The sequence below is a fragment of the Heteronotia binoei genome, chromosome 10, assembly GCF_032191835.1.
Source record: "Heteronotia binoei isolate CCM8104 ecotype False Entrance Well chromosome 10, APGP_CSIRO_Hbin_v1, whole genome shotgun sequence".
NCBI classification, from domain to species: Eukaryota; Metazoa; Chordata; class Lepidosauria; order Squamata; family Gekkonidae; genus Heteronotia; species Heteronotia binoei.
In genome coordinates, this window is record NC_083232.1 from 29,467,570 (window position 1) to 29,483,922 (window position 16,353).

The 16,353-nt window shown below is 40.6% G+C and overlaps 1 protein-coding gene across 7 annotated transcripts in view; it reads left to right on the top strand.

The window, feature by feature from the left end:
- ARHGAP12 (Rho GTPase activating protein 12) overlaps positions 1-16,150 on the top strand; it is an 86,150-nt gene extending 70,000 nt beyond the window's left edge. For 4 of the 7 annotated variants that reach the window (XM_060248171.1, XM_060248173.1, XM_060248175.1 and 1 more), the window contains 9 exons: positions 391-492; positions 743-841; positions 3,415-3,517; positions 5,014-5,133; positions 7,064-7,162; positions 11,791-11,868; positions 12,181-12,315; positions 13,848-13,950; positions 14,527-16,150. In XM_060248171.1, the coding sequence (XP_060104154.1) occupies positions 391-492; positions 743-841; positions 3,415-3,517; positions 5,014-5,133; positions 7,064-7,162; positions 11,791-11,868; positions 12,181-12,315; positions 13,848-13,950; positions 14,527-14,701 (1,014 nt within the window). In that variant the 3' untranslated portion in view covers positions 14,702-16,150. The remainder of the gene's footprint in view (positions 1-390; positions 493-742; positions 842-3,414; positions 3,518-5,013; positions 5,134-7,063; positions 7,163-11,790; positions 11,869-12,180; positions 12,316-13,847; positions 13,951-14,526) is intronic. The other 3 variants (XM_060248172.1, XM_060248174.1, XM_060248177.1) reach the window with 1 other exon arrangement.
- Positions 16,151-16,353: the final 203 nt, after the last annotated feature.

A 16,353-nucleotide genomic window follows, 5' to 3' on the forward strand; every position in this document is an offset into this window, starting at 1 on the left:
TCTGCTACATCACTGTAAGGGACTAGAATCCATTTGTCACATATGGGGCACACTCTGCCCCCTCTCCAACCAATTCCTTCACTTCCTCCTTCACATCCCTTTCTAGTGGAACAGAGAGGGGACTGTTGACTCATGGATATTCCCCATCAACAGCCTTGTGTCTTCTCCCTCACAACCTATCAACATTTGCGGGGTGGTGGAAAGGAGATTTCAGCTTGCAGCATTCAAAAAAAGAAAACCTAATGAGATGGGGGTGATGAAAACTGTATGCTGAAATCAATACCTGAAGACCAAGGTTGTGTTTCTGAGGACTGTCTTGTGGACATTGGGGGTTAGTATGGAATCCCTGTAGTTTAAAAAATGAGTTAATGCTTGTTTGTTTTCCCCCAGAAGTTTGGAAACCAGTCTAAGCCAGAATTCACAGTTGATCTCAAGGGCGCAGTTGTTGACTGGGCTTCGAAGGAGAAATCTAGCAAGAAGAATGTGATTGAGGTGACTTTCCCCTTTTTGCCTGACTTTATTTTGGATGTTAAGGGGAATTGGGCCCTGCTGGACATTTCCTAAAGATTTGTATAGTAAAACTATCTAGGATTTGCACTTAACTGCTATAAATATAAGGAACAAAATGCATTTTAGAATCATTGACCTCTAATGTCATGAATCTTCCTGTAATAAAAGTGTATTTTTTAGGATTGCTCATAAGAACTTCAATTCTAATGCTCTGGTTTCTTTTCTTTTAAAGCTGAAAACACGACAAGGAACAGAATTGTTAATTCAGTCTGATAATGACATTTCTATTAATGAATGGCTTAAAGTTCTTAATTATACTATTAATAACCAGGTATGCACTTCAATCATAATACTTTTATCTGTGAACTTCATTTGCTGCTCCCTACCCCCGTCTCTGTGACTGAAATTGTGCAGTAGCCATTTTGCAAAATAGGCCATCGTGAAAACAAAAATGTGATTAAAGCAGTAGATTGAATCAGGATATGGAATTAATGTTTTCCCAGCATATTTTACACTAAGACCTGATCTGCTTTATTGCTGTGAAAACCCTGCATGTGGCTTGACTTAAAACACAATGCTGATTAGACAGGAACATCGATTAAAATCTCCTGCATGAAACATGTCCTTGTCTCCTTTCCACTATTGCAGTGACCCTCTCTGGACTTCAAGGCTTTGAATACATTAGCTTGACTGAGATTTGAAAAGGAAGGGGGCTAATATAGGAAAGCTCAGAAATGATTTATAGCTACCTTGAACTCTTTGCTTAGAGGTCCTACATAACAATTCTCTGTGCTCAGAGCACTAAACAACTGCAGTGAGCTTGACTAACATTCACTGTACCTGAGAAACAGAAATTTCGAGAAACAAAAACGAACCCTTTCTGCAATCCTAGAAGGCATTTTAGTGCAAAGAACCGAGGAGGCATGTTGACTACTATTAACACAAAATTATTAATGTTAATCACTTACAGCTTTCATGTATGTGCCAGTCGGGCAATATGTCAAAAGGACATATTCAGATCAAGCATCATATTGCAAATGCTTTCTTTTGGGAAACTGCCAGCACTTTCTACGGAAAGTTTGGAATTGATACTTGGCACTGGAAAGTAGCCCATACAGATTACATGTGGCTGAATGATTCAGCTAAACATCCAAGAGAACTCCAGTGTTAATTGAGAAGGTAGAGTCTCCAAAAGCTGTCAGTTCACCGTGTTAGATGGACTTAACTGCCTGGCTTTCTGCCGGAGGAGTCTTTGCTAACATGTATTTCCAGTTCAGCATAAGGCTATGAAATTGTCAAGACCAAGATCTGTTGACAAAGATGGATGCTTAAGTTTCACATGAATAACTAATAACTTTGTAGCACAGCGTCAACTGGTTTCTCACCAGTATGCTTACTGTGACCATGTGCTTGCACACAACTCCAGAACAGGAATTTTATGTTTTCCCCAGCTAACCTGCCCATGTACTCTATAATTGAATTGGAAGGTGCAGGAAAGTAGGCCATGTGTTCATGGCTTTTGGAGGCGGGGGTGGGGGTCATTTCTAGTAATATAACTAAAGCTGGAGAAACTAGAAAGAAGGATGTTTATATGACTTGGGACCAGCATACCTGAACGTCTGCTCACTCCTACAGGAACCTTCCTGACCTTTACAGTCATCGTTAGGAGCCTTGTTTGGGTGTCCCCATTGACTGAGGCCAGATAGGTGGCAACCTGTGAAAGGGTTGTTGTGCCCCTGAAAAGTGGAATTATGTCCTGTTCTCTTCTATCACTGTCTTCTGCCTGTGGGTGAAGCCTTTTTTGTTTTGTTTGGCATTGCCTTAATACATTTGCCACTTTTAGCTTTCACAGAAACTGGAGATGTCTAGTATGTTTTGACATGAATAAATAACCATTGGTGACATCCTTGGGCTTGTGTCCTCCATCCCTCCCTTCTTTCTCTCCTTGCGCTCTGTCTGGAGTTTGGACTTACTGCTTTAGGAAGCCCTTGAACTTATCACAGTTTGTTGTGTGATGTCCAAATTCAGGCACTTCAAGAAATTGTTTTCTTTTCCTTGCCTGTAAACTGGAATTCATAACTTCAATTTGAGAAACTAACAAAATTGGCATTTAAGTGTCTGGATTTGGATATCGCAAATATGATCAGACTTGCTAAACTCAGGAAAACTAAATTAAGAAGTCTTCAGTCTTGGCTCCTCAAAAGAATGAAGAAGCATACAAATCTGACAACTTCAGCCACATTTACATCACTGATTGAATTGTGGTTCGTTCATGGTGTCTGAATGCCGCATTTCAATTAGCAACAGCTGATCACAAGCTCCTATCATGCAGGTTCTGGGTTTGCTGGTGAATCCAGGATTGTGTGAAATGTGTAAAGATTACTGAAAGTATGTATGTGAAATACTTTGAACACTTAGACCTAGTTAAAAGCTTCCTAATAATAGTAATTATGACAATTCTTCCCAATGACATAATTACCTGACCAGGCACTATCATAAGCCCTTAGTAAAACCCCTGAGGCTGTGGACGATAAAGTGGAGGGGAAGGACCAACACAGTATACTAAATTGAAGGGCTATCATAGAAATGCAGAAGCTGATGTTTGCAGCTAGAAGATGTCAGCTGTCTCGCTCCAGTGCATGTATTTCTTGCAGAAGCTGTTCACATGCAGTATCAGATCAGGAGAACAGACATAGTTTCATTGCCCAGAAAACTGCAACAGCTGCAAATTCATGTTAGCTTCATAGAGTTGTGGAAGAGCTTCATAGAGTTGTGATAATCCTCCTCCTAGTGATGTCAAAAGAAAGTTACTGTTGAAAAATCAAAGGTTTTCTTAATTAAGGGAACTGTCAAACTTTGTAAGAGCAGAACTCATGACACTTTCTTTTAAACAAATTTCAATAGACAGTGGAGTCTGATGAAGCATTGGATGATGAAGTGCCGGATTCTCCTGGAGTGGAAAAACAAGACAAAGAAAAGGACCATAAAGACTCCAAAAAGCTTCGCTGTAAGTTGAAATTCCAAGTTAAGCGTCTGTACTTGAGGCTGATTTCTACTTCTTAGGATTCCCTAATCTTGTGTCAAGAGATCATGTTCTCCCTGTGAGGCAGAGGACATCTTGGTGAGTGATCCATACCACCTACTCAGGGAGGCAGGAACGACTTTTCCCACTTTTTCCTGTCTCTGTTGTGGAAGTCACCTGCCCTTCAGTTCTGGCAATTCTGAAAGCAGTTAAGCTGCTCTCTACAACTGGATAGCAGAGGTAACATATTACATGAATTAGGAACAGTTAAGTGCAGAACAGTTAAGACAGGAAGGAATTACCCACCAAGATGTCCTCTTTTCATCGGAGGAGGAGGAGGTAAGTATCTAATCATTTTGCTAATAATTCTTAAAGAATATAAGATTGAAAAGTAGCTGAAATTGAATGAACGAATTTCCTTCTTGCACTTTAAGTGGTAGATTGTAAACAGAGAAACTTGAGGGAGACCTGGCAAATGCAGAGTTATGGTTCAGTGGTGATTAGAGCGACCTGGGTGACCCAGGCTAGCCTGATCAAATCAGAACTTGGAAGCTGGTTAGTAGTTGGATGAAAGACCATCAAGAAACTCCAGAGGCAGGCAATGACAAACCACCTTGTTTGTCTCTTACCTTGAAAACTTTATGGGATCACCTAAGTGAGCTGTGACTTGATGGCACTTTCCACCCCCAGTAGTCAGAGGAAATAGTTGCAGAGATTTTACAGAAACTCTGATTATTCTGCAGGCTAAGAGCAAAGTCTGAATCTGAGCTCTCGGACTTATGCATGACAAATATGATGTTCTATGGCCAGCTAGATTTTTAAGAGAAAAATGTTTTGTTTCAGTATCTCAGAGACTTGAGCTTAAACCTTGTCTTCACATCAGTGTCTGATGTACCTTGTACTTGTGTGTATCTTCCCTGCTAGCATAAAATAAGTATGTGTGAAGACAGAGAGCTTTAGAAGCTGCTGCTTACCTTTCTTCATAGTGTTTTGAGATGTATCCACATTCCAGTGTGGGTGAGTCAGCATGGTGATAAAATATTTTCTAGTTCAGCAAGTGGCAAGATGGAACTGAATCAGTTTCTTCCAGGTCTCTTCCCAGATTAATAAGACTGCAGCTGTATCTTTCTGAACATCTGCATTCCACTTGTGAACAAAGAACTCTTCGTAAGCAAGTAGTTCTGTGTGGTTTAAAAGCCATCAAGTTATCTAAGGGAATAAATATTAAGGTAAACAGCCTTATGTAAAGCTTGTAAATGTGTATTTTGCCAAGGCTAGCATTGCAGCTGTTCTGACTTCAGCCCTTCTTGAAGGGTTCTCTGTCTTTCAATAATTACTAGGAAATGTGCTAGTGGGCAGTTGCATGAAGCATCATAAATTCAAATTTGATATGTGGCACAACGTCTAACTTAGCTGACTAACAAGTTGAGATCAGAAGAAAAGATTTTCTTTCAGCGAAAAAATTGCTTTTTTCCTTTCAGCGATAAAATTATCTGGCAGCATTGATTCTTCAGAACAAAAGAAAACTAAAACGAAACTGAAGAAGTTTTTAACTCGCAGGCCCACGTTACAGGCTGTCCGCGAGAAAGGCTACATCAAAGGTAACTGCATTTTTGCAAATAGTAAAGCTGATTGCATAACAAGGCAGGTATTTGCTCAGGAAATTGTAAATATATGGTGGGGGTTTTTTAAAGGTCCCTCATAAGGATGCACACTGTGGGAAGATCCTTGGTGTCCAGCTTAACTGAGGCTATAATATTGATGGTGTAAAAATAAAGGCCATGAAGGGGATGCCAGTATTCTGCATGAACCCCAGATTTTACCTAGAAAGGCGGTAGAAGCAGGGACATTTGAGTGCAAATCAAGGGACTTGGAAAATTGAAGACAAACATAGTTCAATCCTTTTTGTGATGTTAGTTTTGACCTTAAAGATCTTGTTCAGTTAAATCATTCTTGTTTATGGTTCCACAGTAGACCTGTTTAGACAGTATTCTTTCAGAGTATGAGCTACACACAGTGTGTGTATGTGTATGTGTGTGGGGGGTGTTGCACCTTCCTACTGTTCTTCCTACTCTACCCTTCCTACTCTTCTAATTCTGGGCATGGAAAAGGGGTCACTGGGGAAGTGGGAGGGGAGGTACTTGCCAATTCCCTACATTGTACAGGAGGTTGGACTGGATGACTGTGGAGGTCCCTTCCAACTCTATGATTCTGTTTTCCTTGGGTTATGCCTGTCCTGCACGGATCTGCTGAACATAAAATTTAAATGAGTTATTTGCATATAAATCTCGATATGCGATGACTCAAATACTGATGTAAATTCCAAAGTTAAATGTGAGGTATTGAACATATATATGAATATATGAAGCTGCCTTATACTGAATCAGACCCTTGGTCCATCAAAGTCAGTATTGTCTACTCAGACTGGCAGCGGCTCTCCAGGGTCTCAAGCTGAGGTTTTTCACGCCTATTTGCCTGAACCCTTTATAGTTGGAGATGCCAGGGATTGAACCTGGAACCTTCTGCTTACCAAACAGATGCTCTACCACTGAGCCATTGTCCCTCCTTCATGAAGCTTGGGTTCACAGGTATAGCACCTAGGCAAGTATTATAGCCCTGTATGAATGTTCACAAGCATGAAAGCAGGACAGTCCTGCATGTCACACAGTGTGTAGTTTCTGCTCTAGAAGAGGTGAATAAAAATAGAGATTCTTTAGAAGCTTTCTTCTGAATTACGTGTCTATGTTGAATCTTTTCAACATTGGTTCATACAAGTACAAAAAAAATAAGAGCTGTAAAAAAAAATTAAGATATTAAACTGTGTAGCATTCTAAAGCAGTTAGGTTGTGAAGGCACATAATCACATTTAGTATGTGATTATCTATATGCCTGCTATAGTTGAAGGAAACTGGATGGGCATAACTGGGAAGCGAATGTTGTTGTTGATAGAGCAAAAGATGTTGCAGTGTGATTACTCCTGCTTTCATACTGACCTAAAACTTGACCAGGGACAGCAGTTTGGAGCCTCAAAAGGTTGGTTTAATGATAAATTATGTACGGAGGGCCTGCAGGGAATCAAAGGAAGGGAGAAAAACTAGGAAATCCTACGTCTCCAGAAACTGCCCCCCAGAATCATCCAGGGCTAGAGCAGGCCAATTTGTCCTTCCTTGTTTCTGCAGTTTAAATTCCCTTCTATTAACTAGATTTCTTTTCATTCAACATTGTTTATATTAGGTGGTCTTTTCCATCAGCTGGTACATAATTTACACTTTAGCTTGTCTGTTGTAACTAATTATTTGGAGCTAAAATGTCAGTGGAAAGAGTATTGAATTGATCATGGCTATAAGGTGATATTAGGTATTTTTTTTAGTCTCTTGGCTCTTGATTGCAGTATAAAGTTAGAAATTGAAGAATTCAATAAAAGCACAATGCAGCCATGTTCAGTGCCTTAGGCATCATTTGAATGTGTTCTGTTTAATTCTGAGATATTTGCCCCCTTCTTTGTGACCATTTTTCCTTCTTTGTTTTCAGATCAAGTGTTTGGTTGCAATTTATCTAGCTTGTGTCAAAGAGAAAATAGTACTGTGCCAAAATTTGTGAAGTTGTGTATTGAGCATGTTGAAGAACATGGTGAGTAGACAGACAATGTTATTTAAAAGTACATTGCTAGAATTGTTTTGTTTCAAGTGATAGAACATATTAATATATGCAGATTTTTATATAGTCCTTACATAAGGGTATAATCCTCAATGGAGAAATAGATTCTGCTTCCTCCAGTCACACCATTTTGGATTAGTCATTAGATCAGTATTGAGGACTCCAAAAACTCTTCCATTTTGTCCTGTTTAGGCTCACTTTGAGGCCACAGAACTCCTTCTCAGGTAGTTTTAGAGCTTGCTGTGATACTGCATATGGATGGAAACTTTCAAGGAGTGTTCTCTCAAACAACAGAAGTAACTTGAGTTCTATATGAGATGGAAGCCCAGACAATAGCTTGGCTCCACCCATATTTCCTACTCTCACTGCTGGAAACCTGTTGCCTGTTGATTGTTTAGAACAGGGTGGCCAAACTTGCTTAATATAAGAGCCACATAGAATAAATGTCAGATGTTTCAGAGCCACAAGACATGGATGTCAGATGTTTGAGAGCGAAAGGAAGGAAAATAGATGGGAATGGAGAGGTAGAAAGAAAGCAATTTTAACTTTAAATGCATTCTCCAAACTGCTGGCTGGCTTGGCTTTGAGAAGTGATTTAAAGGGACAAATGCCTTCTCCAAGCCAGCAAATGGAGCAGTTGGGGCTTTGAGAGCCACACAGTATGTGTGAAAGAGCCACACATGGCTCTCAAGCCACAGTTTGGTTACCCCTGGTTTAGAATATAGCATTATTCCCCATTTTTATTATTGTTGCACAGTCATAAATATCAGAGCGTCTTTCGAACATAAGAACATAAGAGAAGCCATGTTAGATCAGGCCAATGGCCCATCCAGTCCAACACTCTGTGTCACACAATGGCAAAAAAAAATTTATATATATATACACAAACACACACACACACTGTGGCTAATAGCCACTGATGGACCTCTGCTCCATATTTTTATCTAAACCCCTCTTGAAGGTGGCTATGCTTGTGGCTGCCACCACCTCCTTTCTTTTTTTAGATAGTGTTCTCAGAAGTACTGTGGATGTACCAGATTTTACCCCTATGACTGTGCAATAAAAGAATCTCTGAAGGAGAGAGACATTCATGCTCCTACATGAAATGCAGTAGTTTTTTGCCTCCGTACAGTTTAAATTCTTGAGGGGCGAGAAATTCTTTAAAACTCCCCCAAAAAGCCTTGCAGCACCATCCTAAGCAACTCTACTCAGAAGTTTCAACCTTAGGCTACAGTATGACACTTATTTGGTCATGTTGAAGCTTATTTATTTTGGTCAACCACACCTAATTCTGTTTTCATAATATTTTTAAAATTATATCCCTGCTTTTGACTTACCAGCAGATGACAGTAAGACATTTAACAATTTGAAACCAAAAGTTTAAAATGAAGTAATAAAATGCAACCAGCAAATAAAGCAAATCTCAGCAGAAGAGGAAAAAATGCCTACAGTAAAACAACCTGCTGAAATTCATTAGAGTGAGTTAACTGTTGGGAAAACACTGTATTAATCAGGCAGCTGAAGCCAAACAGTTTTTAACACTAACACACACACACATACTCTCTCCCTCCCCCCCCCTCCCTCTCCCTCTCCCTCTCTCTGTTTAAAAGTGTTCTTTTGCATTCATTCCTCCAATTCCCTCAGTAAAAATTCTTTTTAAACAATACTGGCCTAAAGCTAAGAGGGAACAGAGCTGGAACGGGATGTTCCTTGGTTTCAGGCCCCCCATGAGAATGCACTGTTGTGTGTGTAATCACCCATTGCAGTACATGGAGCTCAATATGCACAGGTAATTCCTTTGTTGGTAATGGCGAAGGCAAGCCTTAAGGAAACCCTTGTCCCAGGGAGTTTAGGGCAGGGGTGTTGAACTCATTCATTATGAGGGCTGGATCTGGGACTTCATGGGGCTGGGCCATGCATGTCATAAAATGTAATGCCACATAATGGAGATATAAACTTTATATGGGATACTGACAAACACAATTATAAAATAATTTTTTTTAAAAAAATACAAACATGCTTAAAACTCTTGCAATATTTTGTTTAACAGTCTTTGATAACTGACACCTCCCAAACCTCCCCCCACCTTGAAGGATGCCTGCCTTAAATGGAAAAGTGGAGGAATAGTGAGATTTGGCAATGCAATTTTTAAAATAAAACATCAGGAAAAAGCACAAGGATCTCAGCAGAAACTAAAAATATAAACTAAAAATATAAAATGTTCTGAGCCTAGGAAAGCATTAAATGGCTGGGTATTGCAAACTTCCCCTTCTCCCCACATCTACTCATGGCACTCCAGGGTAATGTCCACCTTTGACTGTGGGTTCCCAGGTTAGAGTACTCCCTCAGGCATCCGTTCACAGGCCCATTCAGCAGAGACAAGCTGGCTCAAAACTTCAGCTGTTTATTTGCAAGGAGACATCTCCAGCAAGCAGCAGTTTCAGCTAGCATACAAACTCTGGGAAGTAAAACTACTTGAGCTCCACTCCACTGAAATACATTGCAGCACAGACAAAGCTGCAAGGAAAATGCAGAATGGATTTTCCATTAAGGTAACCGGGGCCAGATAGACTACTCTGGGACTGGAATTGACAGTCCCCAGAGTGAAATTACAGTCTCTGGGAGTAGCAGAAGTATTCTGAGATTGGAATTCCATTCCCAGAGTTCCGCCATGCAGCTCAAAGCCCAGAATGCTGCTGCTACTCCCAGGGGCTCATTCCACTCTGTGCCTTGTTATTCCAGTCCTAGAACACACATTCTGTTGGTAGAGGCTGTCATTCTACTCTGGGGGCTGTTGTTCCAGTCCCAAAAGTACTGTTTCTATTGCTAGAAACAGTCCCAGAGTAGTCTGTCTTGGGGGCAGAGACCTTAATGGAAAATCCATTCTACATTTTCTTTGCAAGCCCAGGAAAGCTTCCTGCCAAAGCAGGCAAAGATGCAGGCCATGACAAGGCTGGGGCCTTTGGCAGCCTCCAGCTTCAAAAGGCAAGGACAAAAGGGGAGGAAGGGAGACAGATTAAAGCCATGGACAGGCTGGTTCCGCCCTGTGGACTGTAAGCTTGACACCCTAGTTTAGGGCTTTAAAGGTCATTGGCCCTGGAGCTCAGTGGGTAACCAGTGCAATATGATTGTATTGGTCTCTCTCCCTGTTAACCTTGTAGCTGTGTTTTGGAAAAATCGCTGCTTTTTGAGCACTTTATAGGGCAGCCTTGCATAGAATGGGGTTATAGTCGCTAAAGCGTGTGCCACTGTGGAAAGGTCCCAATTGTAAATCATCATTCCTGACAACAAACTACCCCTTATTAGCTCACAGTTTTTTAGCCTCCGCCGTACACATATTTGTCTTCACTCAAGATGGCCCCAGAACACACTAATTTATGCAGTAGCCAAATCACTCACTCAGAACTTTAATGCCGGTAGCTCACAAAGTCGAATTTTTGTTCACAAGACTCCACGGCTTAGAAGGAGCATTGCACCTGACCCTGAAGGATCACATACAGACTGAGATTCTGCGACTTAAGAGAGAGTGGAGCCCCATCTAAAAAAGTCTGTATATCCACACCAGGATCTGCTTTATCATAAGTCCATAACATGTCTGGATTAAATTTCACTCTCCAGCCCATTATTGATTCAGTTTAGCACATCTGCACCATCACTCATTCTGGATGGAAAGTTTTAAATAGAACTGAGTGTCGGTGTGCTGAAGACACTGCAGCCCAAATCTCCAGATAGCTATACCAAGGGGCTTTAAACAGCATGTGAGATGAGACAGAACCTAGTGGCGCCATGCAGCTCAAAGCCCAAGAAAAATGCCTCCCCAAGCCGCCTTCTCAGACTTGAAAATAAACGGGCAAACTTCTCAGATTTTTCAGCACTGGGTCTGGCTGCTGCATTTTGGACCACCTGAGTTTTGGGGGCATTTTCAAAGGCAGCCTCTCATAAATGCAAGAAGCTAATCTAACTTGGATGAAATCAGAGTAGGGATCACTGTGGCCAGATAATTTGTATTTGTTTATGATAGCTCATGCATTGACTATGACTGAATGTGAATACAGTGAAAGGTAAATTGACAAGGCTTGCTTGAAAGAACTGCTTGCTCGAAGTCAGGGTTGGATTTTGGCACCCTATTCTCTTAGGCCCCTTCCTTATAGTTGACCAAATATTTTTGCTGTTGTCCTGATTTTATTAGCTCACGCTTATTCAGCATAGTACAGGGTGTCAGATGTCTTCTGAAAGGAAACAATGAAAGCTGCAGCACTCTCCTCACAGTCATAAGTTCTAGTCTGACAGATCTGACTGTTGCTGACTTAGTCCCACGGATAAACATAGTAAGGTATTGCAGGCGTAACATCATCATGTCTTTTAAGCGCATTTTGGCTAAAGTAACAAGGGGGTAACGAATGAGGAAGAGGTGGCAGAGCTCATAGGTGGCAATGCTGTAGATGTTAAAAAGGTGACACAGTGCTCAAACTTGGCTTTTATTGCATCATAATTTTTGCTTTGCTGAAACTTCAATGGTGATTTTCCTTCCAAATGTATACAGCCAGACTTAATAATCTTTAGGAAACCGCTTAGTGAACAAAATTTGAACTGTGTTTTAGGATTGGATGTCGATGGCTTGTACAGAGTTAGTGGCAATCTTGCAGTAATACAGAAGCTGAGATTTGCAGTTAATCATGGTAAGTTCCTATACAGTAATAATCAGTGTAGTCATGGTACTTGAAGTAAAGCTACACTGATTTGCTCATTTCTTAATTTCATTAAGTTTTTTTATCAAATGATGAATTGGGGGTGGTACATTTACAAATGGTCTAAGGGGAAACTGAATCACGTCTGATAAGGTTTTTAATGTTGATTTTAATATTTTGTCAAAATAGCCGTCTTCCTTCCTTATGTGAATGTCGCATCTGTGAGTAAATTATAGGAATAAACACAACAATGTAGCTGAGACCTCTGAGACTTCTGTTTTTATCACATGCCTTCTCTTTCAGATGAAAAACTGGACTTGAATGATAGTAAATGGGAAGATATCCATGTCATCACAGGAGCTCTAAAGATGTTTTTTAGAGAATTGCCAGAACCACTATTCACTTACAATCATTTCAATGATTTTGTCAACGCAATCAGTAAGTCTGTGCCACACAAAGTGTTTACCTTTGGGTGATAACTTCCATGGCATTTTTCAGAGGGGTAACCATGTTAGCTTGTTCTGCAACTAACAACCAAGTTTTGTGGCACCTTAAAGACTAGAAAACGTTATTATGCAAACTTTTGATGGCATGTTGTATGTGCATACACTTCTGTCCAAAGAAAGAGAAATTGCAAACAATGGGGTCAAAAGACATACTAAGTGGCAGTTAGTGTGTCAGATTTATGGGCAGAACCCAAATATACACAAGATCAAAAGAGTGGTCCATTTACAACAGAAGACAATAGTGAATTATGCTTTCCCATTGCTAACTGAAAACCTAAAGAGACACAATTGGTTTTTGCAATCAGCAAAATAATCATGGTCTGGTGTTAAGTCTCAGTTTACAAAACTTAGTCCAGAGTTTGGATAGAGAAGTCCCTGGTCCTCTTCTTACTCTGTCATGAACTCCACAGATGGCCATAAGGAAGCCAAAACTCTCCCCCCAGTCTATACTCTGGGGGGAATAATAGCTGATGTTACAAGAGTATTGTTAGGATTACAAGGCAATGCAAGTGATTTGCTGGGCCTCGTTAACAAGGCAAGATGAGGTGGTTCATCATCACCCCCATCTTCCTCTCTCTAGGCACCAGCGAAAGGCAAGAGAACTAAGGCGGGCTTGGCAGCCCTCTTCTCCTGTGCTTCCCAGTCTGGGGTTCATCCATTAGGAGCAATACTTGCTTTCAGTCTCCTCAGCCCACTAAAGCTGCTCAGAAACAGCACTCCTTCCCAAAGGCTGCCCATGTTTTGGGAAGGAGGGAGGTTATTTTCATTCCTCCTTTAAGCCTGAGGACTGAAATCTCAGAGATGACATGGAAGGAGGAGAACTTCAAATAGGAATGATGGGACAGGATCAGTCATCTCCTCGGCTGTTTCTCGCAGACATACTGTGTACAACATTGTCTGGAGACATGGGTGTTTCAGTCTGAAAACAGATCATCAGAGCCAAAATGGTAGAAAGATGCATTTCCACCCACTTGTCTTCTCAGAACTTTTCTGTTCCCTTGGTTCTTCGAGGAAGCATGGGCTCAGCTCCTAGCTAAATAAATCTTTTTCAGAAATAAATAAACCATTCTGTAGGCAGCATTGAGTCACCAGTTGTGGATGCCCTGATAACTTCCTTAGCACAGCGGCATGTTCTACTTAGGAATAGGGAAGGTTTCTGCACTTGACCCAAAGCAAATTTGCCCTTTGTAAGGCCTATGACATCTCTGACTTGGGCCTCAGCACTTCAGGACCCATATCCCTGTTTGCAAGGGCTGCTCAGAAGCTGTAGAAGTTAGTTCCTGAAGCGAACAAGAGAATGGTGCCATTATATTATTTTGTCACAGTAGACTTTAGCACCAGGATTCCTATGGGAATAATATAGTGTTGTATGGCAATATTAACCGTGGCCACTAGGTGGTAGTATGTATTAGCTAATATCTTTAGATTGTTTATGGAAGTTTTATCTTTTCCTCCCTTTCCCAGAACAAGAGCCCAGACAGCGTGTTCCTGCTGTACGAGAGCTGATTAAACAGTTGCCAAAGCCAAATCAAGATACCATGCAGATGCTCTTCAGGCACCTCAAAAGGTAAGCAGTGCATGGAAGCATAATGTGACTCATTCTTTAATTTGCACAAATAAATAAGGGAACAGGAGGAAATTGTGTATTCCCACATGGGTCACCTTGGCCAGCCTAACACAGTTTAGCCAATTCTGTTCCTAATTTCAAGATTAGATTTTTAAAAACCCTCTTTCTTAGTATAAATTTGTGCAGGGCTTTTTTTTTTAGCAGGAATGCAGTTCCAGCTGGCTTGGCATGGGGTGTGTGGCCTAATATGCAAATGAGCTCCTGCTGGGCCTTTTCTACAAAAAAGCCCTGAATTTGTGACAGGGTAAAGCTGGCGTTACAAGGTTTACTGTTGGAAGATTTTGAGGTGTATTGAAGAACAGTGGGAGAGTGTGTGTGGCCATGTGGCTCGGGAACGAGCAACCGTGGCTCTGTAAGGTTACAGTGTAATCAGGGAGCACTGTGCAAACATGGGCTGCTTCATTCATTGTATTGTCAGGGTGAACAGGTCCCAGTAAAGAGAATGGGACATCCTCTGCTAAAGTAGGGCAATGGTTTGTGTTTTAAACTGAAATTTGTGTCTTGTTTTGTCCTCAGAGTTGTGGAAAATGGAGAGAAGAACCGAATGACCTATCAAAGCATAGCCATAGTCTTTGGTCCGACTCTGTTAAAGCCAGAAAAAGAGACTTGTAACATAGCAGTTCACACAGTGTATCAGAATCAGATTGTGGAGTTAATCCTGCTGGAACTGAACTCAGTCTTTGGACGCTGAATTTCTCCAAATGCAACTGGCTTTTAATGGGGGACTGCCTGGGCTCCAGCAGAAGCTGCATCTCTTTTGTACACGGTATATTGTGTTTGCAGACCAAGCAGCAACTCGATGTCTTTGCACTTTTTGTGGGAGAGGGAACTGTGTGTGACTTGTTCTAGCTGGGTTTTTGTGGAAGCTGTTAAAAATCCCTTTACCACTCACTCAATGTTGTGAAAATTTCAAGGTTTGTACACTTGAAACTGCAGATCTAGTCTATATGTACACACTGGATTCCATAGTGAGGGAAGCTGAGCTCAAAACTTGGTCTGGATGATCTGGAATTGCTTTTTAGTGTTGCTTCTTACTGTTAGGTTCGCCATGGTGTGGGGAAGATAATCCCCATCAACTGACTTTGAAAAACCTCCATGGGCATTTTAAGTGAATAATTGCATTATATGCTTACATGTGAATCTTTTAAGATCATTCCTGATGCTGTCTACAGAATTTCTGCACTCATTTGGCAGGCTTTAACAAACAAATGCTATCAGTGGCCAGTGTACTTCCTCACTTGAGGTATGAAACTTTTGCGGGCGGGGGCGGGGGGGGGAGGGTATTGTTTAGCTTGTACAGATTCTTTACTGGTTCACTTGGATGCCTCACTAGTATTATTTAAAACTCTGAACTGGTACTCCTATCCAACAGAGGATATACAGTGGTCTGAAATGGAATGAACTTGGAGCTTTTGGTTAATCAAGTTCATGTTTTTCAGTTTATTGCTTGGGCTACACTTGGAAAACTGAATTACATCTAAGAGTCCTTAATGAATGATTTTAATGCTGTGCTGAATTCTTGGTTTGGACCTGTGGTAGTAAAACGAGATGTAAATACAGTCCGAAGCCCTAACAACTTTTGGTTTTTATATTTATAAACATTGTTGTATAGTCTCAGAGTACCATCTAGTCACACATTTCTAATCATGGGTGGATGTTTTAACAGTTAATATAATATCTCTCAATGGATGTCTGGGATTTTCACAGAGAAACCAGCTAAAATGCTGTGCACTTTTAGATTCTAATTACATCTGCATGCAAATAAATGTAATGCAAATGGTACTGGGGAAATACTGAGTGTGCTTGCTTAAATGGTTAATGCACTACAAGCAAGAGCCGCTGATATTTAATATGTACAGGAGATACATTAGAAAAATGTATTACAAATTCTAACATCTATAAATAGCAGAAGCCTATGTTTGAATAGATGGACGTCTGGGAAATAATGAAAATGCTAAATTTCAGGATTCCTTTTTACATAAATAATGTAGATTGATTTGTAAAATAGGTCGCAGAAGATTTTGTTACAGGAGTTGTGGTCTGCGGAAGATTTTTTTTAATGTATTTTTCTAGACTAACTGCTGAACCTGACATTTGCAATGTTGAATCTGAATAAAGAGACCTGTTAGCTGTTTTGGAATTCGCTGCTCCAGGTTTGAGTGATATTATACCCTGTTGAAACTGGGGGAACAAACCAATTAGGAGTATCTCTGTGCTACTTTCCAGTATTTGTTTTGAAGAAGTAGCAGGACTGTTGTCCTGGTCAATTAACTTAGAAAAGCCGTTCAGGAATAGTAGTAATTAAGATGCTTATATGACCATGACTAAAACATACACAATTCT